Source organism: Apodemus sylvaticus, chromosome 1 (genome assembly GCF_947179515.1).
Source record: "Apodemus sylvaticus chromosome 1, mApoSyl1.1, whole genome shotgun sequence".
NCBI lineage: Eukaryota > Metazoa > Chordata > Mammalia > Rodentia > Muridae > Apodemus > Apodemus sylvaticus.
In genome coordinates this window covers 73,482,275-73,507,412 of record NC_067472.1, presented here as the reverse complement: position 1 = coordinate 73,507,412, position 25,138 = coordinate 73,482,275, and the positions used below count along the sequence as shown (strand labels likewise).

The 25,138-nt window shown below is 44.0% G+C and overlaps 1 protein-coding gene across 2 annotated transcripts in view; it reads right to left on the bottom strand.

Moving 5' to 3' along the window:
* Cpxm2 (carboxypeptidase X, M14 family member 2) overlaps window positions 1-25,138 on the bottom strand; it is a 112,019-nt gene that overhangs the window by 46,493 nt on the left and 40,388 nt on the right. For both annotated transcript variants that reach the window (XM_052196857.1, XM_052196865.1), the window contains one exon: window positions 18,382-18,521. In XM_052196857.1, coding sequence (XP_052052817.1) covers window positions 18,382-18,521 — 140 coding nt within the window. The remainder of the gene's footprint in view (window positions 1-18,381; window positions 18,522-25,138) is intronic.

The window sequence follows — 25,138 nt, the reverse complement described above, 5'->3', positions numbered from 1 at the left end:
CTGCTAAATGCATAGGAGAGCTTTCTACAGCACAGGATGACCTGTCCCACTCTAAGCAATTTAGATAATGAGGTAGAATTCTCCACTGGATCTGCTCAAAACTATTTTAAGGCCAGGGAAGATGTCAGCAGCAATTTATCAGTAAAGAAACTAAGGCATAAAATTGTCAGGGGCCATGACATTCTGAATACCAGGGTGGATATTGGATACTACAGGCTTCGTCAAGATGTTCCTGTACTTTTACCTAAAAGAACAGGCAGGAAATGGAAGCAGTTTGTAGAATGTGGCTCAGTTACTAACAGACATGCATGGCCAGTGGCTGCTGGGAACATAAGGTATTTTTTTTCATAATATTTGGATACAATTTATTTTCAAAGCTTTGGACATCCATGAACATTGACATGTTTTGTATGCTTACCAGAAATTGTGTGGCTTCTTTTTCTTTTTTTCTTCTGAAATGGGACTTCATGTAACCAAACTAGCTTAGAACTCACCATGCAGCTGGGAATGGCAGAACTTTGAATCTTTCTGCCTCTACCTCCTTAGTGTTGGGTTAGAGGCATTCATTGCTATACCTAACTTCAGAGCTGTTCTTCACAGAGTGTGAACTGTAGCTCAAACCTTGCCGATGTTATGGTAGAAGCCACATTTGTTGACACCGGATCAAATAGTTGTCCATATCAAGAGGGGGGAGGGAACCAAGCCCTAGGCCAGTGGCCCTCAAATAAGACCACTTGAGACCACAGGGGCCATGACATTCTAAATAGCAGAATGGAAATTTGATAACCCAGGCTTCATCAAGATGTTCCTGTACATTTACCTAATTTACCTATGAGACCATAGTTTAGTGGAGGGCAGGGACCACATCATTAATTATTCAATCAGTAATTGAAATGCTGTTGTGATGCTAGTTAAAGGAGAAACTACAGAGGACTTGAAAATAGGAAATGCTATAAAGGATGCTTTCTGGAAGGGCAGTATTTGAGCTGAGATATGATGAACAGACAAGAAGTGACTAGGGGGTTAATTGGTTAGCAATTTCATATTTAGGCCAGAAAAAAAAAACAGTAATTCAAGAAATCTAATACATACATACTTACATACAGTTGGTTAGTTAGATTTAATTGCCAAGTTGACAATCTAGAATCATATGGAAAAGTCTCAACAATTAGTTTGGCCTATCATGACAATGAGGAATTAATTTTGTTATGCAAATTGAGGTGGAGAGACTTACCCAATGTGGTTGGTGCCATGCCTGAGGCAGGAAAGCCTGAACTTTATAAGAGCAGAGCAGAGCAGAGAGAGAGAGAGAGAGAGAGAGAGAGAGAGAGAGAGAGACAGAGAGAGAGAGACAGAGAGAGAGACAGAGACAGACAGACAGACAGACAGAGAGAACTGAGCACAAGCATGCAGGGGTTAAGTTATTGCTCTTTGCTAAGGATGTGATGTGACTTAGCTGCTTCAGGTTCCTGACACCTTGACATTCATGTACAGTATTTAGGACAAAACATAGACATGGTCCTGAAAACTGTATTGAGGAAGTAAAATCCAAAGGTTTGCAAGAGCAAATGTCTTCAGGTCAATCACTGGAAAACTTCAGGAAAGGTGGCATGGGAGATTTGGAAGTTCTGGAACCAATGGGGTAGAGTTTCCTTTTGGGAAAATAAAATATTCTAACATTCATTGCAGTGATGACTGCAGGATTGCACAAATGTGTAGAGTCCCACAGAAATGCACATTGCAAATGAGTGAGCCTTGTGGTAGGGAATTACACCTCAGTAAAGAAGCCAGCAGTTCTTATGGAGAATCCCTCCCTGACTACCCATCCAGGGTGAGATCAGCAGAAAGATATGCCATTCAAGAAACTCAAGATGTCTTCCATACTCCAGAAGGCACACAACGCCAACACGAAGGAGAAAACAGAGATGTGCAGTCTAACATAGAGTAGAACTCAAGGAGAGTTCTAGCAGAAAGAGTCTGGTCAAGAGCCCTGCCTGACAAGAGGGACTTGAGGGCGACTGACATGGGGACTAAAGCAGCACAAAGGCCAGCGTGGGCCAGATGGCCCCAGGAGGAAAATGAAAAAGTTATTGTTGGTTTATATTCTATGTCTATGTGTGCCTGTACATGAGGACATACACACACACACACACATATGTCAGAGGATACCTGTGGGTACATCACAATGTTTTGCATGAATGAGGACATGACAGAGTGTTCCTGTAACTCCAGCACTAGGTGGGGTGTGGAGAGACAGGTAGATCTAGGAGCTTGCTAGCTAGCCACTCTAGCTTAAATTGCAGGCTCTGGGGCCACTGAAAGACCTTGTCTCAACAAATAAAGTAAGGTAGAGGACAGTAGGTAAAGACACCCAAAGTCAACATCTGGTCTCTACACAGATACACACACACACACACACACACAAATGTGTGGAAACAAGAAGCAAACAAACAAAAATTTAGAAAGAAATGAAAAGGCAGGAAGGAAGGATGGGCAGGTGACAGAAGGAAGGAAGGGAACAAGCACAAGAAATGTCTGCTAAGCAGTTAGCAGGAATTGCCCAGGCAACCAGGAAATGGGACCAGAGGACCTGAAATGGGGACTAATTTTAAAGATCAAACATGTTTCTTGGCTGTTTGAACGAAGAAATGATACATTAAAAATAACCCCTACATCTCTCTCTTTCACATTTCCATCTGATTTCTGGCATTTTCAATTTTTCTACTCATTCCAAGGCCATTTTCTCCAGGCACATGCATGAAGAACCAAGGCCAGTTGTCTCTCGCTTATCAATTCAGCACAGGACTCAAGAGCGGAACCTCTTTTCCCTCCTCCCTTAAGGGACCACATTTCTTTGCTGTAAGGCTCTGGAGAGAAGGCCAAGGGAACTTTTTGTTTGTTTGTTTTTTGGATTTGGTTTTTTTGAGACAGGGTTTCTCTGTATAGCCCTGGCTCTCCTGGACCTTACTCTGTAGACCAGGCTGGCCTCGAACTCAGAAATCCACCTGCCTCTGCCTCCCAAGTGCTGGGATTAAAGGCATGCACCACCACTGCCTGGCTGGGAACTTTCTTAGTAGTACCAAAAAACACATGGCTTTCCCTTCTGTGACCTGCCTGAGCTTTGAAGGCATTGCCAGCTGAGGAGTGGCTGGCAGCACTGATAGTATGTTTTTATAGAGAGACTTGAAAGAAAAACTAGGGATCAGCACAGTATTTGGAAGAGAGAGAGAAGAAGAAGGAGGAGGAGGAAAAGGAGAGAGAGAGAGAGAGAGAGAGAGAGAGAGAGAGAGAGAGAGAGAGAGAGAGAGAGAGAGAAGCAATAACCTTCTATGTGACTTAGCAAAGGTTTTAACTTTCAAAAATGCTTAGGGAAAAACCATGGACTCACCCATTCCTCAGCCTGGTTCAAAGCTGGCATAGCTTAAAAATGTCCCCCTAGAAAGCAACCTCTTGATCAAAGTTGAAAACTTTCTGCTAAGCATTCAAGGAAGTTGGTTTTGAAGGAGTGAAGTCCATACTCTGACAGATGTATTTCCTCAAGCCGTGCGGCAGAGCTGAGAGGAAACACATACACAAGCTGGGAGCTTGTAGGCTTAGTGGGCTCCTGAAAAGATCAGGGGCCCCTAAGGCTAGAAGAAATGGGCTCAAACTGGGGGCTTGCTTATGCTAACCATGACACCTCTAGCAGACACAGTGTCTGTAATGAGGTTTACAAATTCTAACTTCTGGGGTACTGTAAGGTACAGTATTCACAACACTTGCTGGGACAGTAGCTCAGGATATACTATTTTCCCAGGTTGTTCTGTAATAAAACACAGGACTGGGACAGCGGACCTGGGTTAGGTTGCCAGTACACACCTGGTCGTACTGGGAACCAGCTCTTTCCTGTGATGACACATATATTCTATGTCCACCTCATCCTCTGATAAATACACACAGTATGTTCAGAGCTTCTAGTGAGAAACCTACACAGAATCTGGCCAGGGGATTCTCCATATTATGAAATCTATTCTGAACTGCCAAGGTATGATTCTGGTCTAAAAGATGACAGTTTCTCTTATGTCTGTGTCTGTGTTTATGTCCATGTCTATGTCTATCTCTCTATCTCTCTGTCTCTGCCTCTGTGGTCCACCTGGTCCCAGTATACTGCCTCTAACTCTTATGGGTATCTGAAACTACCTTCTGGTCTACAGGCTGCTGTATGCATAACTACAGATTAGTTACAGTGCACATAACTATAGAAACACATACATACACACACACACACACACACACACACACATACACATTATCACTCAGTTTAAAAAAAATGGCATCATCTAGGTCCAAAGGGCACATTGGCATTCAACTGGCTGCCATTTTACAGTCTCAGTGAATAGACCCAGGCCAATGGAGCCTTGCCATTTCCTATTTTAATGTCTCTTTTACTAACAAATGAAAATGATCAAACATTTGAAAATTTCCAAGATGGATGGAGATTTGGGGGATAAAACTAGGCTGTGGGTAGTATAGCAGTATAACATTTACTTAACATGTACAGGGACTTAGGTTCAATTCTTAGACCATTACACAAACACAGAGAGAGAGAGAGACAGAGACAGAGACAGAGAGAGACAGAGAGAGACAGAGAGGCAGACACAGACATAAACACAGACATAGACACACACAAGAAACTGTCATCTTTTAGACCAGAATCATACCTTGGCAGTTCAGAACAGATTTCATAATATGGAGAATCCCCTGGCCAGATTCTGTGTAGGTTTCTCACTAGAGGCTCTGAACATACTGTGTGTATTTATCAGAGGACGAGGTGGACATAGTATATATGTGTCATCACAGGAAAGTGCTGGACATACTGCGCGCGCACGCACGTGTGTGTGTGTGTGTGTGTGTGTGTGTGTGTGTGTGTGTGTGTAAATCAGAGGAAGGAGGGGAGTGGGCAAAAACAATCCTTAATATGGTCAAAGTCATCCTGATTCACCCTCAGCAGCTAACAGGCACGTCGATGTCAGCCCCATTGTTTTGGCAGCAAAATGAGATCTCTACCAACTCAGTAAAATACTAGTCACAAAAAATAAAATAATTTAGTTACTTACATATGACTCTAACGGGTCACACAGAACCCATTTGCTGAACATGACAAATCTTTGGTGAAGAAAACGAAATACTTTTAGTGGAATAAAGAGTGTGTGAACAGTATTGAAAGATTCAACACAAAGATGTCAACCCTCAACAAATTAATACAGAGGTTTAACACATTCCTGTGAAAATCATAGTAGGATATAAGCAAGATTCCTTTATAAATAAGATTTTGTAGATATAAACAAGATATAGACAAAGGATCTAAATAGGTTATAACAATTTTGAAATCAGATGAAGTGGGACAAATTGATCTACTCAACTACAAATATATAATTGCAGAAGTCATTATTATTGTTCTTGGGTTTAACCCCCAGGATTAGAGAACAGACAGAAAATAAGAGAGGAAAGGAGGAGACACTCAGGGACTGCGTGCGGGAGGAGGGACTGACACAGATTTGTGAAGCAGAAAAACCCAGGCATTCCTATGTTGGACTAATAATTACAAAGGGTCAGGAGACTCAACAGTGAGAAGACAGCATCCTCAGCATGAGCCTCACTACGTGTAACATACACCTTAAAAGACTGGGTATATCGACCATGAAATAGTCAAAACTTTCATGCAGCCAAAACTAACATAAACAAAGTGTTGTGATGAGGGAACATTTGAGGAAATATAAGTATCTTAAACCCCAATCAAAGAGCTCCTCAGCACGCTTTCAGGCACACATTTGATGTCCACTGTACTGGAGCCCCACAGCCTTGGTCTCCTTTGCCAGTCTCTCCAGGATAGACCCTCCCTATATGCTATCACAAATGGGTCAAGACATTCAAGTTCAAGTTGATCATCCCAATTTGGAAACCTAATCTTCTGAGCACCCGTATGACACTATAAATGGGAAATTCCACACCTGAACTTATGTGGTGGGTCACAGTCTGTGGCATATAGGCACACTAGAAAGGTTGAATAAAATCACCATCAGCATTTGTGTATAAAAGTCCTAAGAAACAAACTGATTTCATATTTAGCCTTGAGTTCTACACCCGAGATGTCTCATGTTGCACATGTGAACATTGAAGGAGAAGGAGGAGGAGGAAGAGAGAGGGGGGAAGGAGGAAGAGGAGGAGGAGGAGAACAACAACAACAATAACAATGACTATTACTTCTGGTCCCAAGCATTCCTGTCACAGGCCTGTGAGAAGCCCCAGCCCTCAGAAGTAGCCAGCACTAGGCATCCCTCGCCTCCATACACAAGTCAGGAAAGCATGGTTAAATCCTCTTCAGTTGGAAAAAAGGAAGCATTTGAAGCCAATTCCTTATTGGAATCACAAGGAAGCTGACTGTGGCTTGCCCATTCCCTCCCTGTTGAGCCACATTCCAGCTGTCTAAATGGCCCAAATCCTGCCCAACACTGAATTAGAACTTAGGACAGAACTGCTGATCCCAAGACGTCTAGACCTGCCTTCCACAGCTGCGACAAACAAAATACAAAGCAGAAAGTTCTATCTTGTTTACAGTAGACACGCTCAGTAGCTAGAAAAAGAGTTCACATGATTTATTCTTTCCCTCCTCCCTCCCTCTCTGCTAGAATTGTGATCACCGGGCCAAATGGTTCCACCACATTCTCAGTACAGCCAAATGCTCCAGCCTGTGTGAAATATCAACCCATTGATTTATTGGAATTTTCACCTTAGACTGGTTACCACAGCTTTTTGAGAATGCAAGTCGAATGCCATAGACTGCCAAGTAATATCCACTTCCCATGACCTTGTTAACTTGCCCATGGGGGAGACAACAGAGAAACACTACCTTGGGGCCAGGAGGCAATATACTAGGGTAGAGGGTGGAGCAGCAAGATGCATAGCAAAGAGCTAAAAGCACAAGAAGAAAATAAACAAGGACTCCCAAATCTAGAATCCCCACTTGAAGGATCAAAGGAAAAGAAACCAAAGAAATGGCCCTTGTGGGTGTTGGAGAATGGAGATGTAGTCTGGTGCTGCCCTAGCTGGATGCCTGCTTAGCTCTGCCCACAGCTGGAGGCTCTATCAAGGCCCAGCATGCTGCAGACAAAACCACCAGAGCTGGGCTGGCCACTGAAGGACCTCTACTGGCCCTAGGACCTTTGGTTTTCTGTTGATGCTGCAAAACCACTGGTTTAAATAACAGGGGTATATCTGTTCTAGAGGCCAGAAGGCCTAAATCAAGGTGTCAGTGGGCCTGAGTTCCCTTGGTTGGCTGAGAGAAGGCCTCCATGTCCTTGCTAACCCACTTCTGTGCTTGCTCATAGCCCCATCCTACAATATCTGGCAGCAGGGACTTCTTTGCCTGGGAGCTATAGCTCTGGTTTTGGCTTCTTCTTCCCTGTTGGGCAGACACAGACTCTAGCAATTATCCTGAGCCCAGTCAAACAAGCCAGGGTAGTGCCCCATGTTAAATAGAGCTGACTGACAACCTCATTCCCACCAGGCACTTTGTCCTGGAAATTTGCTTAGTCACAGGTTCCATGCACAGGAAGATGAATTGGAGAAGGAGGGTTATTCCCTATGGACCAATTTCCCTTCCTCTGTAAAACTGGAATCTTACAACCTAGTTAGTATAAGGCCAACTATATATAACATTAAGTATTTCTTTTACCCTATTATGTCTTCCCTCTTATTTAAAAATAGATAAAATAATATCCCCTTGTACTGGCTGCTTTTGTGTGTCAACCTGACACAGGCTGGAGTTATCACAGAGAAAGGAGCTTTAGTTGGGGAAGTGCCTCCATGAGATCCAGCTGTGGGGCATTTTCTCAATTAGTGATCAAGGGGAGAGGGCCCCTTGTGGGTGGTACCATCCCTGGGCTGGTATTCTTGGGTTCTATAAGAGAGCAGGCTGAGCAAGCCAGGGGAAGCAAACTAGTAAGGAACATCCCTCCATGGCTTCTGCATCAGCTCCTGCTTCCTGACCTGCTTGAGTTCCAGTCCTGACTTCCTTTGGTGATGAACAGCAGCATGGACATATAAGCTCAATAAACCCTTTCCTCCCCAACTTGCTTTGTGGTCATGATGTTTGTGCAGGAATAGAAACCCTGACTAAGACACACCTTTTGGGCAAGGTCCCTGGCCCAACCTTAGAAACCCTAAGTGAAGTATATGGCACAGTCCCTCTGTCTACACTCTGACAAGCCTCATGACACAAGAGCAAATGAGGGATAATGAGGGGCACCTGTGCAGAGACAAGAGGCGAAGGAAGCAGGATAAAAGAGGGCAAGCATCCCCTAAGAGACAGGCAGGTTAGGCCAGCTCCTCAGGCCTTCTTCAGCTCAGTCTCCTCATCCATTCAATGGGCCACTGGGGACCAAATGAAAGGGCACAAACTGTTCACAGTCCCTGTTGAGCTGCCTATATGCTGTTACTTAAAGAAATCTCCCAAACTACCAAATGTACCCCACCCAAAAGCAGACACAGGACAAAAGGTCAGTCTCAGCTTCCTTGCTATCTGTTGCATTTTTTCTAGGTACTGTGTGTAGGTGCTGGGATATTGGAGGGTCTAGCTCTGGGCGGATGGGAAGAGACCCAGAAGTAGGGCAGGCGAGAAGAAGCCACTATGTCAAGAGCAGCCCCGACTTGTGGGGTCTCTGCTACATGTTGGGAGTGTGATTAGGTTTCTGACAGCATTACATGGAACACACAGCCAGCTGAACAATACACATGGGCTGAGAGGTGATGGGTGGAGCTGCCACAGTTCGAGGACCCTCTACAGAGTCCTGGGAAAGCAACAGCAGCAGCGGGCTGCTTACTGTATGCCCAGGAGAACTTCACCAGCTTCTTTAAGCCTCACACAGGCCTACATGGTGTATACTAGTATCACATTTGATAAGTAGAAAAAATAGAGACACAAAAAGTCTCAGAAATGTGTCCAAGGACACACAGCCAGGAATGACAGTCTCACTCTGGACCCTGGGATAGGTCTGTGTCCACACATTTTGCACAGCTGTGACGAGAGAAAATGTGTGTAAAGAGCAGACTTATTTCGGCTCATGGTTCCAGAGGGCTCAGACTATAAGCTTCCTTATTTCTATTGTTTCCAGGCCTGTGATGGTGGAATGCATCCTGTCTAGGAGGGGTGGGGTTGAGCTACTCATGTCCTGGAACATGCAAAGCAGGGGTGGAGGCAGGGGCAAAGTACAACACCTAGAAGCACACATCCAGTGACCCCCTCACAGCTCCCAAGTCAAAAACACATCGATGGATTAATCCATGGATGAGGTCAAAGCCCTCATAAGCCAATCACTTCCCAAAGGCCCCCACCTCTGAACACTGTTGTATTGAAAAACAGACTTGCAATGCCTGAGCCTTTGGCTGTCTTTTCTATTCCAAGTCGGCAAAGAACCAGAGCTTCTTTCCAAGTGGGTGCAACCTGTCTCCACCCTGAGGCTTAGCCCCCCTATGCTAGACATTCTCTGGCCCTGTTTAGCCTCTGGAGAAGGGAGGGATGAGAGAGAACATTGCAGAGACCCACCCTAGACCTAACACTGAAGATTTCAGGGCAAATGAGCCTGTTATGCGCCAGGAGTAACATCAGTGCAGCCCAAACACATGAGTGGGTAGACAATCAAGTAAGACTGAGGATGGTTTCAAAAGCTGGCAAAAGAAAGCAAAGTGGTCTCCCTCTCCCAGCAGAGAGGGCATCAAGTGTGCAGGCCCTAAGAAGGCAGCATGCTTGATCTATCTATGGAGCAAAAGGGGGAAACTTCTGGTCTAGGAGTAGAGCAAGCGATGGGAAGTAAACACATATGGACAGAGGGAGCTAATCCAACAGGCCTTGCAGGACAGAACACCAGCTCAGCAGATGTTATCATTAATATTGACCATCAGCTTAACAGAAACCAGACAAGGCTCTGTAATCCCTGTGAGGGATTTTCTAGATTAGGTTAACTGAGGTGGGAAGAACTGTGCTCCACGTGGACATCGTTCCCTGGACTGGGATCTTAGACTGCACAGCTTCTGCTGCTACCTCTTCCCCACTACAGCGGACTGGGAACTTGAGCCAAAAGAGAGTCTTCCCTTCTTAAGTGGCTTTTGATTTTGTCACAGCAATAAAACAAGTGTCTAGTGGAACGAGGAAGAGGGTCTGCTGCAGAGAGGCCTTTCCCACTGAGAAACAAAAATGAAAAAAGGCAAGGGTGTCAGCAATCACCCCGAGGGTGTCCCAAGGAGTGGCTATCCTAGTGCAAAGACCCTGAAAATGACACAGTGAAGCTTCCATCCCAGAAGCCAGCTCTACAGTTGTTCTAATTCAGACATATCACCATCTGAGAGCTCATTCCTCAGTCACTGACACCCAGAAACCCAAGGAGGATGCGTGGGAGGCATCCGTGAAATCTGTTTGGTTTTAAACAGCTACCTCTGCACATGAAAAGCAGACAAAGCACAGGGTGAAGGAGAGACCGCCTCACCTTGAACCTGAACTTGACAGTGTTTTCATCAAAACCCTTCAAGTTCATGCCAAACTCGCCTGCTCAGAAGCTGACAGTTCTCCAATAAGTTAGAAAGGAGCATGGAAATTCTCTCCTCAGGACCCCACAGGTGCCTGACATCTCATCTTCCCCATTAGGCAAGGACAAGATATGGCATGATATATTCTGAAAACACACCACCCTCCCTCCCTCTCAAGAGACAAGATGATTGATGAAGCCTCCCACGGTTCTTCCCTTCTGGGGCCTCCAGGCTCCCTTCCCCCTCCTTGAGTGCAGGGTTCTGGTATCTCCTCCCTCTGAGCCCTGGCAAAGTGTTCTATGTGCCCCACACATACTAAGTAGAGAAAAGGTGACAGTGGTGAAGGATGGGTTGGTCCCCAGAGTGCAGAAAGTTGGGTACCACTGGAGGAAGAGGGAAGCAGTACCAGCTGAACATTGCACTGTGGAAATGAGATGCTGAGCAGGTGTTGGGATTTCCGCTCTTCCCTGCACCAATGGAACCAGCCTTTATTCCAGTCACACTTTAACTGATAAGTTCCTATCACCTGAAATTTTCGTCTGCTGTGACTAGACTGTCCATTATTTGTCCCCTTAACTCTCCCTGTCCATCTTACCCTGTCTTAGTCAGAGTAAGTAAGTAAGTTGGAGAGGAAAGGGTTTATACAGCTTACACTTCCACACTGCTCTTCATCCCCAAAGGAAGTCAGGACTGGAACTCAAGTCAGGAAGCAGGAGCTGATGCAGAGGCCATGGAGGGATGTTACTTACTGGCTTGCTTCCTCTGCCTTGCTCAGCTTTTTCTTTCTTTCTTTCTTTCTTTCTTTCTTTCTTTCTTTCTTTCAATAATTTATTTCATGTTTACTGGTGTTTTGCGCGCATGTATGTCTGAGTGTGAGGGTGTCAAATCTTGGAGTTAAAGATAGTTGTGAGCTACCTGTTGTTGCTGGAAATTGAACTCAGGACCTCTGGAAGAGCAGTCAGTGCTCTTAACGGCTAAGCAATCTCTCCAGCCCCACTCAGCTTGCTTTCTTATAGAACCCAAGAGCACCAGCCCAGGGATGGTACCACCCACAATGAACCCTCCCCCTTTAATCACTAATTGAGAAAATGCCTTACAGCTGGATCTCATGGAGGCATTTCCTCAACTGAAGCTCCTTTCTCTGTGATAACTCCAACCTGTGTCAAGTTGACACACAAACCAGCCAGTACACACCCTGAACACTGCCTGCAGGGAACATGGAAGTGGCCAGCTTTCCAGCCTCAAGATTCTTAGACTTATTCCCCACTCTGTCTTTCCTTCTGCTCACTCCCTAAGCCACTGGTCCCCAGACAAGCCTCTACCACTTCTTAATCCTGACAACTCCCAGGGTTCTCTTGAACCTGACCTCTGACTTGAACCCATCTACCACTAGCACTAGACCTCACTTTCCAACTCTTCCCTTCCCTCTAGCACAGTGTGTGCGCCAGCAGCACCCCAGTGCTCTTGAACTTCTGCAGTGCAACTACCATCAGCTTCCACGTTCCCTGCCTACAAACCACCAAGATAGCCCAAGGAATAATGAGAAGTCTGTGTTCTTAACACTCACTGAGCCCTTTCTGAGACTGGGTAGAAAACTCCCTAGGTTTTTGCCCAACATTGGCCTTGCAATTTCTAAGTTCCAGTCCATAAACCTGCCACACTCGTTCTATGCAGAGAATCCTTCTCCAAAGCTGTAAAGCCAGTTTCTCTCTCATATGGACTCTCTCAGGAGACCTTAGTCATTTCCAGTGTGATCTCTCCACCTCTTGACAGCCTCACAGAATCCCAGAACCCTTGGTGTACTGGTGTAGCTGTCTGTTACAAATCCCATCCACTTTAAGGCCAAAGTGTCACCATAAAGGAAGTAATAACTTGTCTGTCTGATCCTACCTTCCTTGTGACTTGAGTACTTCATCCTTCTCAAAGAAACTAGTACCCTGAATCTCTGCTAAGACATCCCATTCCAAATGCCATGCTAACTTCTTGGTGTTGTTCCCAACCCTGTCAATTCTTTGTATTCTTGGACACAAAGCTTGGCTTACAACTGGAGTTCTCTATCTGTCTTACTAACCACCCTGACTTCTTGCTCCAAATTCAGCCAACTGGTCAACCTTCCTTAGTTCTCTTCATTCCCCTCCCTACAATATCTTACAAACACAAACCTGGTGCTCAAATTACTGCCTTACTTAAAAAAAAAAAAAAAAAAAAAAAAAAAAACAGATGGTTTTTCCCTACTCAACAGTTAAAGTGCAAAACATTTGGTTTTTTAAAATTGTCTACATTTCTTTCAAGTCCTTAGAAGCACTGACTCACCTCAGCAGAGTAATTAACTTTTCAATCATCATGCTGGTTATAATTGCAACACTCACATGTCTAATATACTTTCTGTCATTAGGGAAATGAAAGATTGGTTTCTATTGGGGCACTAACATTTCACTAAATGGCAATGCAGTGAGGAATGATAATTTATATTGCTGAAAAATATAAATTACTCAAAATCATTACAACAATTATATTTTATAACTCCAGTAGCCCAAATTAGTTGTAGAAATTATTAAAACTGTAATTGCAGACTTTGCCATCAGCTTGAATGTGAATTACTGGGGGGATGTGGCAGCCATGCCTTAGGACCTCAGGCATCACCTCAGCCACACCTCCGATCCAATGGGAACTCCACCTACCTCAGGTCAGTACGGCCTCTGCCTTCTCTTGAAGCCCCCATAATATACTGGATTCTCCTACTAGACTGCTCCCTAAAGGCAAGACCAATTCTTGCTTACATTTACAGTCTTATCCTTAGTACAGAGCACTCAAGAAATGCCATATTAATTAATTAATTAATTAATTAATTAATTAATTAATTAATACACGGGGAATGCCAGAAACAAAATGATATTAAAATGTTCATTTTAAAATACAAGCTATGCCAGTCCTATAAAGGAAAAGCATTTTTAAAAGTCTTGCCCTACTATTTAAATAATTTATGTCCATTAGCATGTAAAGTATTAGGTTTCATCATAGCATTTTTCCAAACAATTTTTGTTATTGATGATGATTCTCTTTCCACCCCCACCATAATATTCTGAAATATACATTTGAAAAGTGATTTCTCCCTTTGCATAGAAAGAAGCTGGTTTTTGTTTGTTTGTTTGGTTGGTTGGTTGGTTGGCTGGTTGGCTGATTTTGTTTTGTTTTCTTGTTTTTGAGACAGGGTGTCATGTAGCCCAGGATGGCTCAATGTACTGTGTAGGCTCCAGATTCTCTTGTTTCTACTTTTGGAGTGCTCAGATAACAGGAATGCACCAGCTGGAAACTCCTTTCTTCTCTGTGTCTGAAATCTTAGTCACCCAAGTGCAGCATTTTTTCACACCTGATTGGAAAAGGTCAACTCTGACCCCAGCTCTAGCTTTGCTTGTTTGATCTGAATCCCATGTCTGCCTAGTTCTGCAGAATAGCAGTGAACATGTGGGGAAGTGGGTAGACTGTAACCTGCACAGGGCATATCAAGTAACCAGGATGCCTAATATAGAGACACTTGAGGAGAACGAAAGACCAGGAAGGCAATGTTCCCCCTACAAGAACCACACAGATTAGTCTTGCCTGCTTATCACTTCCAAGTGCATCCAATAAATATTGTATTTGGGGAAAAGGACCCATGGCTAAAAATAAAATTAGAAATATACTGTTCTAGAGAAACCCAAAGAGTGGGAAGAGAAAATTACCTTTCTATTAAGCACTTACTGTGTGCTGTGTAAGTTTTAAATATCCTAGTATAATTGTTTACAACCCTATACACACATATACACACACACAAACACACATACACACATATCTCTATGAGATGAAAGTAGCCAATCCATTTTAGAGGATAGAAAACTGAGGTCTAAAGAAGGGAGTCTGCATAACCAGCAGTAGCTAGAGGCATGCCATGATTTTAGAATAGGAAGCACTCATCTCCAGCAGTCTGTCACAAACCAGCCTTCTCTCTTCTGCCTTCCTCTGTTTCCTCATTGTACTGTAAGCCTTCCTTCTGTCATTTGCAGTCCCAGATCAATTAACTCACTACTGGTGAGTGAACCTTTGTTGGTTTAATCATATTCAATTTTTAGGGAATGATTTGTTGAGCATCGAACAGGTGCCTGGTTCTGCACAGGTTCCCCTAATACCAGGACATGGCCACTGTCAGGAATGCTCTCAGTAACTGCTAAAGAGAAAGACAGAAACCTGAAAGGTGGGATCAGGAGGGGTGGGGCATGGGGGGCAGGGAGGAAGGAGAAAGGAGTGGGTACTGTCATCTTCACTGTAAAAATTTACGATGTCTAACATGGGCGTGCTTGTTTGTTTATTTGTTTGTTTGTTTTACCATTCGAAACAGATCCGATTGCCTTCCACATTATTCACGCCCTGGTGAGGGGAAGGCTTGAATACCTACCGAAGCAGGCCACCCTTCCACCTCCTGTTGGCCCCTGGTGGAGGCGGAACTATTCCAGGAGGTCTAGTACACTAAAACCCGACAGATTTCTTGATTTCGTTATCCCTGAGCAATAATTTGCCCTGAAATAAATTTAGACATTAAGAAAAATCAGACTCTTAGGAGTAATTCTATCTCTCACCTCCCCCCTTAAAAGCCCTCGAGAGATAGTGTTCCAGCTGTGATTTCTTGCTTATCCCCCTTGGGTTTGTAGTTAAGAAGAAATGGTATCACAGTGCTTACCTCAATCTTTTTTTCTAATCCTATGATAGCCCACCAACTTCATCTCGAATGACAGTGGCCAGACAGGTTAATAGCCAGGCATTATCATCAATCCCTGCTCTCATTCCTTATTGATTATTTCACACCAGTCTTTTTCTTCACAACTTCCCATTCTCCCTAGAATAACCCAGCTTCCTAGCCCTCCTCCCTAAAAGCCTTTCAGAATCCAAGTAGTAAAAATAACTGTCATGTGATAATATGCCATTAAGGAGGGAAAAATGCAGAGTTCAGAGCAAACATTGGCATGCATGAATACACGCATAATTGCCACTGAAAAGCCAAGTAAATAAAATGTAATCCTGAAAATAGCAAAAAAAAAAAAAAATAATAATAATCAAATGTTGTCAAACTGCATGAAATATCCCAGCTCTGAAAATTATTTACTTGGTAGATATAAATAAAGAAGGGGGAGCACAAAATTCTTCTCTCACTATGAAAAAGATAGCAAGAAATTGGGACATGATGGAGGCATAGCTGAATAAATCACGGGCCATTAAAAATAATCATTATGAAATCTGAGTCACAACATGAAAATGTAATATACTAAGTCAAAAACAACATAATTGGGTATGATATTCAGTATATAAGAAAAATCTGTTGGTATAAAGACAGTGGAATCATGGGTAAGGTTTTAAAAACACTATTAGATATTACAATGTTAATACAAAAAAAACCAGGAAAGCAGGAGATGAATCAGTGCCAGACAATTATTGCCACACCAAAATATGGTCATTATTAATTTAATGTTGCTCATTTATTAGGGAGCCATTTGTTAGACATAAAACAGGTACCTGTGCTGGACAGTCCCCCAAAGGATAGGGCATGGCTTCTATCAGCAAGGATCTCAGTAACAAAGACAGAAACCAATAATAGAGAACCTGAAATATGTCTGTACCAGAAACAATTCAGGGCCAGGAACAATGGCAGGTAGTTAACTATGAGTAAAAATGTCAAGTCTTATCCCAGTTTAGCTATTAATGTTGACCACTTTCAAAATTAAAACTAATCTCTGTGATGGTTAGTGTTAATTGTCAACTTGACCGAGTCTAGAGACATCTGGAAGATGGGCCTTTGGACATGCTTCTGGGGGTTATCTTGACTATGTCATTGAAGTGGGAAGACCTGCCCACTTTGGGTGGCATTATTCCCTAGGTTGGAATCCTAGACAACGAAAACGGAGAAAAAAAAAGCTGAGCAACAGCATGCACTCCTCACTTTTTGTTTCTTGACTGGTAGTACAATGTAATCGTCCACTATATACCATGGTTGCTAAATACTGAAAGACACTAAGAAATGGAACTTTGGATTGCAGCAGTGTGAAGGGGCTGAAGCTATAAGGAGGAAGGGATCTTAGTGGAGTCACACAACACAACCAGTTTTCTAATGTTGGTGTCCTTGACTTCTCAGTGTGGCCAGGTATAGAGGATTTCCATTCAGAAATCACTAGTATCCTGCTGACTACACTGAGACCTGATGAGGCCCCACTGCGTGCATAGGACCCAAGGTCAGAGCCGTTCATCTCCATAGCTACCCTGATGTGTGTGTTAATGCTTAGGGATATTAAATATTGTATTTATAATGAGAATAAATATGTATTATTCTTATAAAATATACAAGCCACAGGACTTCTCATAGCCTTGATAGGTACCCAGGCCTACGGCTCTCAGTCCACCTGCCTTCACTCGCCATCATGATCACCAGCCACATCCAGGAGGTGTCCGCATCCTGAAGTTCAGCTTCATACTTACAAATATTAACTCCCCACTGGCCTCCCCCTAGTGCCTAACAATCACCATCCTATTTCAGTCTCTATGAATCTGATTACTCTAGGTCCTTGTCTGAGCAGAATCATCTGGTATCCATCCTTATTTTTTTTATTGAATTTATCAGCATGCACCCAAGGTTCATTCCCATGCATCATGTGCCAGAATTCCCTTCCTCTTAAAGCAGAATAGAGTTCCACAGTAGAAAAGCACTGTGAGATATATGGTCTCTTCTGTTCTGTTCTCTCCTGCTTTGTTTTGAGACAGGGCCTCATGTAGCCCAGCTTGGCCTTGAACTCTTTACAGCTGTGGTGGATTGTGTGAGAATAGCCTCTGGCATTTGAACACTTGGTTCCTAGAAGGTGGTACTGTCTGTGGGAGTCTAAAAGATGTGGCCTTGCTGGAGGAAGTATATCACTAGTCACTGGATCTGAGGCTTCAAAGCCTCACGCCATTCCCATTTCAATCTCTCTGCTTTCTGCTTGTGGTTCAGAATATGAGCTCTCAGCTTAATGCCCCAGTTGCCATGCCTCCCATCTCCCAACTATGATGGCCTTTTCCTCTTGGAACTGCAAGCCCCAATAAGCCTCTTTCTTGACATGGTCTTGTGTTTTAGCATAGCAGTAAAAAAGTAACAAATACAGGAGCTAAAGCTGACCTTGAACTGATATTCCTCCCTGCATCTCCCAGCTGTTGAGATTGCAGAAGTACATGACATCACCTGCTTTATTCAGTGCTGGAGAAAGACCCCAGGGATCCCCACATGCTAAGCACACACTCTCCATCCCAGCCAAGATGGAGGGTTTTGAGAGGTTATTTCCATCTCTCAGGATAGCCATCAGACCACTTTGTTACTGCCACAAATCTAACTCTAAATTCAAGGCTGAGAAATGGTCTCATTCCCTGATCTCTGAGCTGGTTCATTCCTCGCATAAAATACATCTCAAGTGGACATTTGTTTGGGAACCTTCCAAGACTTCTAGTCCTTCCCCCAGAGTCTGGAAAGTTCTTCCTGTCTCCTCCAAAGACCATGTGCTCACTACTTGCTGAGAACTCTTACCTCAGGCTGAGTTTAATACCAATAATCGTCAGGATCCAAGATACTAGCCACCTGCCTCAGGGCTTATCTATGACTGCACCCCTGTCCACCTCATTTTCCTTTCTCAGTGGGCTCTGCCCTGTCCCCGCATGGGAGAAGGAGCCTTGGGCACCTTCCAGTCACCCTTCATCAAGTACTGCTCTGCAGTTTCCCTTCAAATGATAGATGGAAGACAGTCTGTCGGGCACAGGTGCTGACCCACTTACAGCCAGAGAGAGTTCCTTCCTTGGGTAATGACCCCTGTGAACTTGGTCAGGCGCCGGGCGTCCACTTCGATCCACTGATGCAAGTCATTCCTACCGGCACACCAAGCCCCGTCATAAAAGTCGTTTTCATTAATGCCTGCCTGGAAAGAAGAAAATGGTGTTCAGAAAGACCTTGGATTGAAGATGACTAAGATATCTTTTCTTGAGACTGAGAGAAAGGAAGAGAGGACAAGAGAAGAAAAACCACTGCCCCACAAACTGCTTATTCTACACCATGGGAAGGAGAGGTGGGAATATCTCAGTATAGCATGTCTTCTTGGCATGTGTGATAGATTAAATTTAGTGATCTCCCTCCTATTCCTTATTCAGTCAATACACAAAACCCCATCTCCTGTGTACTCACCATGATGGGCACCATTACCAGCTTGACACAGTCTATAAATGAACTACTGGACAAAAGTCTGGGCTTGTCTGTGAGGGAGCTTCTGGATCAGGTTAATTGGAGGTCAGAAGAGCCACCCTGGATGTGGGAAGCATTGTTTCTGGACTCAGGTCCCAGACAGAACGAAAAGGAAAGACTATGGAATATTGGCGAGCTCCTCTCTGTCATCTCTGTCTTCCTCCCTACCGTGGACACTGTGAGCAGCTGCCTCACAGTCCTGCCACCATGCCTTACCCCCTTGATGGACTGAACCCTCAAACTGTGGAACAAAAAGAGAGGACCTCTTCTTTAAGATGCCTTAATCAGGTATTTTGTTCCAGCAATGAGAAAAGTAGCTCATCCTGCCACCCACACACCAGGTGCTGGGGAACCTCACCACCCAGGCAGCAAGAGATACACAGAGGCAGGTGCTATTCAGGGACTCTGGGTAAACTGCTGGGGGATCATTTAAGGACAGTTCAACTGAGTCCCTGAGACCACACAGAGACTACCCCAAAGAGGAGCAGCATGAGGCTGGACCCAAAATGTAATAAGTACTTACTAGTGAGTATCTGTCCATCAAGAACTTGTTTCATTTTTTGCTCGCTAGTATGGATAAAACACTGTGTATTTGCATTTCCAAGGCAGATCAAATTGCTACTCTGAAATTATCCCTGCAGTCTCACCACTTAAAGAGATAATTCCTTGACATCACTTTAAAAATGTTTAATTAGAGACATTTGAATCAAGTGGAGCCTTCCAGTTTACTAAGGCTCAGTCTGCATGAATTCTGTTTCATTTTTAAGTGACTACTTTATATGGTTGCAGCCAGATAACAGAAAGTACGATTCTTAGAATGTCAAATCATATCAGGCTGAAAAGAAAGCTCAGTGGTTAAAAGCACTGGCTACTCTCGCAGAGGACCAGAATTGGATGCCCCCAACCCTTATTGGGCAGCTCACAACTCCCTGTAACTCCAGCTCCAAAGGATCTGATGCCTTCTTCTGGATTCCACCAGCACCTACAACCCTGTGGACATTCCCAACACACACACACACAAATAAATAAATAAATGTAAAATGAATCTTTTAAAAAATAATAATAGATCAGCCCATCATCTCTATGCCTTCCATCCTCTTTATCTTCAATTACTTTTTAGTGAGTTTTGAGGACAGCTTGACTTTTAATGAGCAGCAGAATATGAAGTTCAGAAGTTCAGGATATAGGTAGTTCAGGAATGTAGTTGGGCTGACAGTCCCAGAACCCGACACTCATTACAGAATAAGCTTACACAGTTGTCTCAATTAGGGTTTCTATTGCTAGGATAAAGCACAATAACCAAAATGCAACTTGGGAGAAAGGGTTTACTTCAGCTTACAGCTCTCAGGTCACTCTCCATCACTGAGAGAAGTCAAGGCAAGAAGTCAAGGCAGGAACCTGGAAGCATGAACTGAAGCAGAGACCATGAAGGAGTGCTGCTTACTGGCTTGCTCCTCATAGCTTGCTCAGCCCAATTTCTTATACAACTCAGGCCCACCTTCCCATAGCTCTAATCATCCTTAGAAGGATGGATCCTTCTACAGAAGACCATTCATCAAGAAAATGCCCTATCTGCTTACCTACAGGCTAATCTTCTGAAGGGACATTCTCTGTTAAGACTTCCTTCTCCCAAGGTTATGTCTAGGTGTGTGACAAGGTGACAAAAGCCAGGCAGCAGAGCAGTCGCCTGTCAGGACCAAACTTGGTCCATGCATCCCTAGTGATTCCTGACACCACCCTCAATGACCTCTGAGGCAAACGGTAGAATACAGACAACACACTGTCTTCAACAGGCACTGCCATCACAAGTGACAGTCAGTTTCAGAAAGTCTAAATTAATACACCTCAGAAAGCAAGCTTTAAACTACCCAAGATGTCAAGGTCCAGATGGCCTCAGTGATACATAAAAATCAGTGATGGTGGCTGCAATGTAGGATCTCTTGCCCAAAATCATCAGGAAAAGTTTCCCATGGCTCCAGGTACTGATGTAGGTTAATCCTTAAGAAACCTGGTGCCTGCTGCATTGCATCGCAGTTTCTTGTCTTGACAGACAGCAGGGAGGCGAGATGCCAGCCTTCAGGCTATAATTATACAGCCACTTCCTCTCTACTGTAGAAGGCAATTATCCTTCTAATGACAGAGATTTGCAGCACATTAATGACCTACAATGTCACAACTTGTGCCCTCTCAAGAAACCAGAGCATGCACGTATGTTTTTTGTTGTGGTTTTCCCGTTCTCGTAAAAGCACTGGAGACTGCTGTTCAGAGCTCCATTCATCTAGTTCCTCAAACCTTTGCTGAACCTCACTATTCAGCAAGTATAAAAGGTGAAAGGCATGTGTACCTTGTCCCCAAAGCAGAGTGCTGACTGAAGGCTGAAGTCTACATGTGGCACCATGGTGACAGACATCATGCAGATACTGGCAGAGTGAACTCCAAGGATGCCCCACAGGCTCAAGTTCCAGCGTTTGCATAGATGCCCTGGGACTTGGTTTTCAGATATCTGTCAGTGTGGAGGCAATGTCTGTCACCAAATGTGAGTTTAAATAATGAGTGCTCACTAGGGCTAGGAGATGACTCTGTGAGTAAAGTGTAAGGACCTGAGCTCCATTTCCAGTGGCCACTTAAAAGCTGGTTATAGTGGGCTTGTCTGTAATTCTAGTGCCTAAGGTAGAGGTAGAGACAGGTGGATCCCTGAAACACAACAGGCACCCCATTTAACCAGTTGGTAAGTGTTGGGTTCAGTGAGAGAAACTGTCTTAATATGTAAAGTGGTAGAGGAAAACACCCACCCATTTAACCACTAGCCTCTACACACACACCTGTGCACAGGCATGCACACATATGAGCATATGCACACATAAACACATACATGCACAGGTACATATACACATACAAGCAAGCATGTATGAACACATACACAGATACACATATATACATGTACATGCATACAAATGTACACACAGGCAAGCATCCACACATGCACATACACAAACACATACACATCAGAACAAAACAGGGCTCCATAAATGTTAGTTGTGAGATTATTTAAAGCAGGAAAATTTTAGCTAGCACTGGCAACAGGTGTCAATGAATTAGTTCACGTTTTACAGGATCCAGGAAATTTCTCCCTCTTCCAGTCCCCTACTATTATGTTTTTATCCAACTTAAACCATCCAGGAAATTACTAGGAACTCAGAAGAAAGGGGATTCGTGATCTAAGACTCTCAACACAAGTCCACACTATCCTGATAAGGGTAATGTGGCAATGTCTGGTGTCCCTGGGGACAGTTATATCTAAAGGAAAGGACGTCACTCAACTCCTACAAGGCACAGAACAACTGCTACACCAAGAGTTGTCTGTGTCACGTGAAGCCACAGACCTCGGACTCTGGAGCCCTGACTGATGTGGCAGCTTGGGTGCTCACACTGTAGGATCCTAGAAGCCAGGACTGTCTGCGTGCTTCTCACCAGCATCCGGTGACCAGGGCTTGGACCTGCATTTCAGGTTGCTGGCTTTGCCAGCCTAGGGATACTGTTTCTGCTGCCAGTCCCAGCTCACCGTAGGCACAGCAACCAGTCAATTAAATAGAACAGTGTTATCCTGCTGGTGGAGATGACTCACTGCGCAATTACAGCCATCTCTAAAAAATCAATTAGGAACTTAAAAAGCAAGCATCCAGAGAGGTCACCAAATTATCCCACCGGGTGATAATCAGTATTAGTGAAATGCCTCCAAGAAAGCAGAAACGGAGAACATTCAGCCCTGTGTTTAAGATGCTAAGGAGAGTTAACAAGAGGGCTGAGGGGGTTAAAGGCACCTGCCCCCAAGCCTGATGACCCAAGTTCTGTCCCCAGGACCAACCAGGTAGAGGGACAAAAACTGACCCCTGCAAGTTTTCCTCTTACTCTGTGCTCACCTCGCTATGCATTAACTAATAAATGTCATTTTAAGAAGAAGACTAAAAATAAAGAAGTTAGGATTGCATTTCAAAAATTGTTCAGTAAGAAGCTGCTGAAATAAAAGATTTGATTCCTTCCAGGATAAGCGAATCTGGAAAACACCACTAGCATGGTGTGATTCTTTCTACTAAGGCAGCAAATAGGTTGAGAAGTAATGTAATTTTCTCAAAGCAATCAAGTTATATGAGACATTTGCAAGGCTCCTAACCGACTCAATTCTGTGAAGGCTAAATGTGGCTGGAGGTCTGTAATAAAGATACCGCCTGACAGGGTCCACTTAAGATGTCAGATGCAGAGTCTCCCTCCAGGTGCTGAGGAAAACATTTTCCATTTCTTTCCCCCTTCCCTCAAAAATCTTCTGAACAAAACAACATACAAAATACAACTTCAGCCTCTGGTAAAATTCAAAGACACTGTGTTCCCTAGATCACAACATACAAAGACAGAGCTGGGACAGGGGTCCTTTGTGGCAGGAGACAGAAGTATGTCCCATTAGCAGAACTCCTCTGAGAACCCAGCCCTAGACAAGCTCAGAGGAGTGCAGGAGTCTTGAAGATGAGTTGGACAAGACTGAAGTAGGCTACTTCCCAGTGGACATGAGGCATCAACTTGGTCCACAGGTGACTGAACAATTGTTTCCATGAAAAACAGTCACGAAACCTAGATATGTGGACCACGGGCCAGGAGGAAAAATGTGACAGGTTTCAGGGAATGCAACACACAGAGTCAGCTCATGCTTCTCAGCTTTTACCAGGCATGAGAACACTATGCAGCTGGACTTAGAAATTACCAAAGACCAATACCAATGCAGTAGTGAGCAAAAAGGTACTCTTGGAAACTGTAATGGATGTCTCTAGAAGGAGCCCTCCCTTGAATAAAGCAAGAACAGGAAACAACTGCATAAAAGGCAAAGAGAAGAAAGGTTGGGAGATGGCTCTGTGAATAAAGTACTTGTGAGGGAAGCACTGTGACCTGACTTTAAGCTGCAGAACTTTACATAAAAAGCTAGGCATGGCTCTGAGGTGGTGGGACAGGTGAATCCCTGAGGCTCTTAGGCTGGCAAGTGTGGCAGAGTGTAGCAAGCTTCAGGTTCAGGAAGGAAGAGAAACCCTGTCTCAGAAAACAAGATGAAGAGAGGCTGAGGAAGACATCAGACATTAACCTCTGGCCTCCACAGGCATGCACACACAGGCATGCACATACATATGAATGCACACACATATGCATGCACACATAGACATGCACCAACCATGCACACACATATGCATGCACACAGAGGCATGAATACACAGGCATGCACACACAAGAATACACACATGTATATGCATACACAGGCATGAACACACAGGCATGCACACTCACAGGCATGTGCACACATATGCATGCACACACAGGCATGCATGTATATACATATGCATCCACATACAGGCTTGCACACACAGGTATGCACACACAGGAACACACAGGCAAGCACACACATAGGTACGCACATACATATGTATGCACACACCGGCATGCACACTCAGGCATGTACACAGACAAAAAAGCAAAGAATATAGAACAAAGATGCTGCCAGAATTCTCAACAGCAGGATTTACAAAACTGGAAAGAATATGTGGACCCCAAGGCTAGGAGGACGAGTGTGACAGGGAAGGTCGGCACACAAAGGAGTGAGACAGTCAGCTCCAAGCTTCTTAGCCTTGACCAGCTATGAGATTCTAAGTCCTTTAAAGATTTCTCATCCTAGAATTTTAGGCTCTGCCTAACAGTCTATCCCTTGTGATGAGGTAATAAACACACTTTTAAATTCATCCACATAATAAATAAAACTAATTTTATCCATTTTTCAAAACAAGACTGTCTTAAGCTTAGGTTCAATGACAAATGGACAAAAAGCTCAGGACCCTACTAACACCTGTTAGTCTGGCTGCCCCACCCACACTAGGAATTTGGCATAAAAGAATATTAATAGAGAGCCAGCTTTCCTAATGTTAGGTCTAACAACACACCTAACAGCCTGCAGATGGACAAGGTCATAAACCTAAAGGCTTTAAAATAAACAGGATGTGAAGTAGATAAACCCAGGTATGATCTTTGTTGAGAAATAGACCAACATGGCAGGTGATATTAATTAATATTAATATTAATTAATGATAACATGGCTGTCCCCACCACGACTCAGCCAATGAGAAAGAGGAGGGAGGGGCCTGTATTCAGGAATCTAATAAACAGTTCTCTACACTCAGCCAGAGCACCTGCCTCTCTACCTGGGTTGGTACCCAACCTTGTAAAATAAACTGCCTCATGCCTGCTACCCTGGGTCTCCAGTGCTTG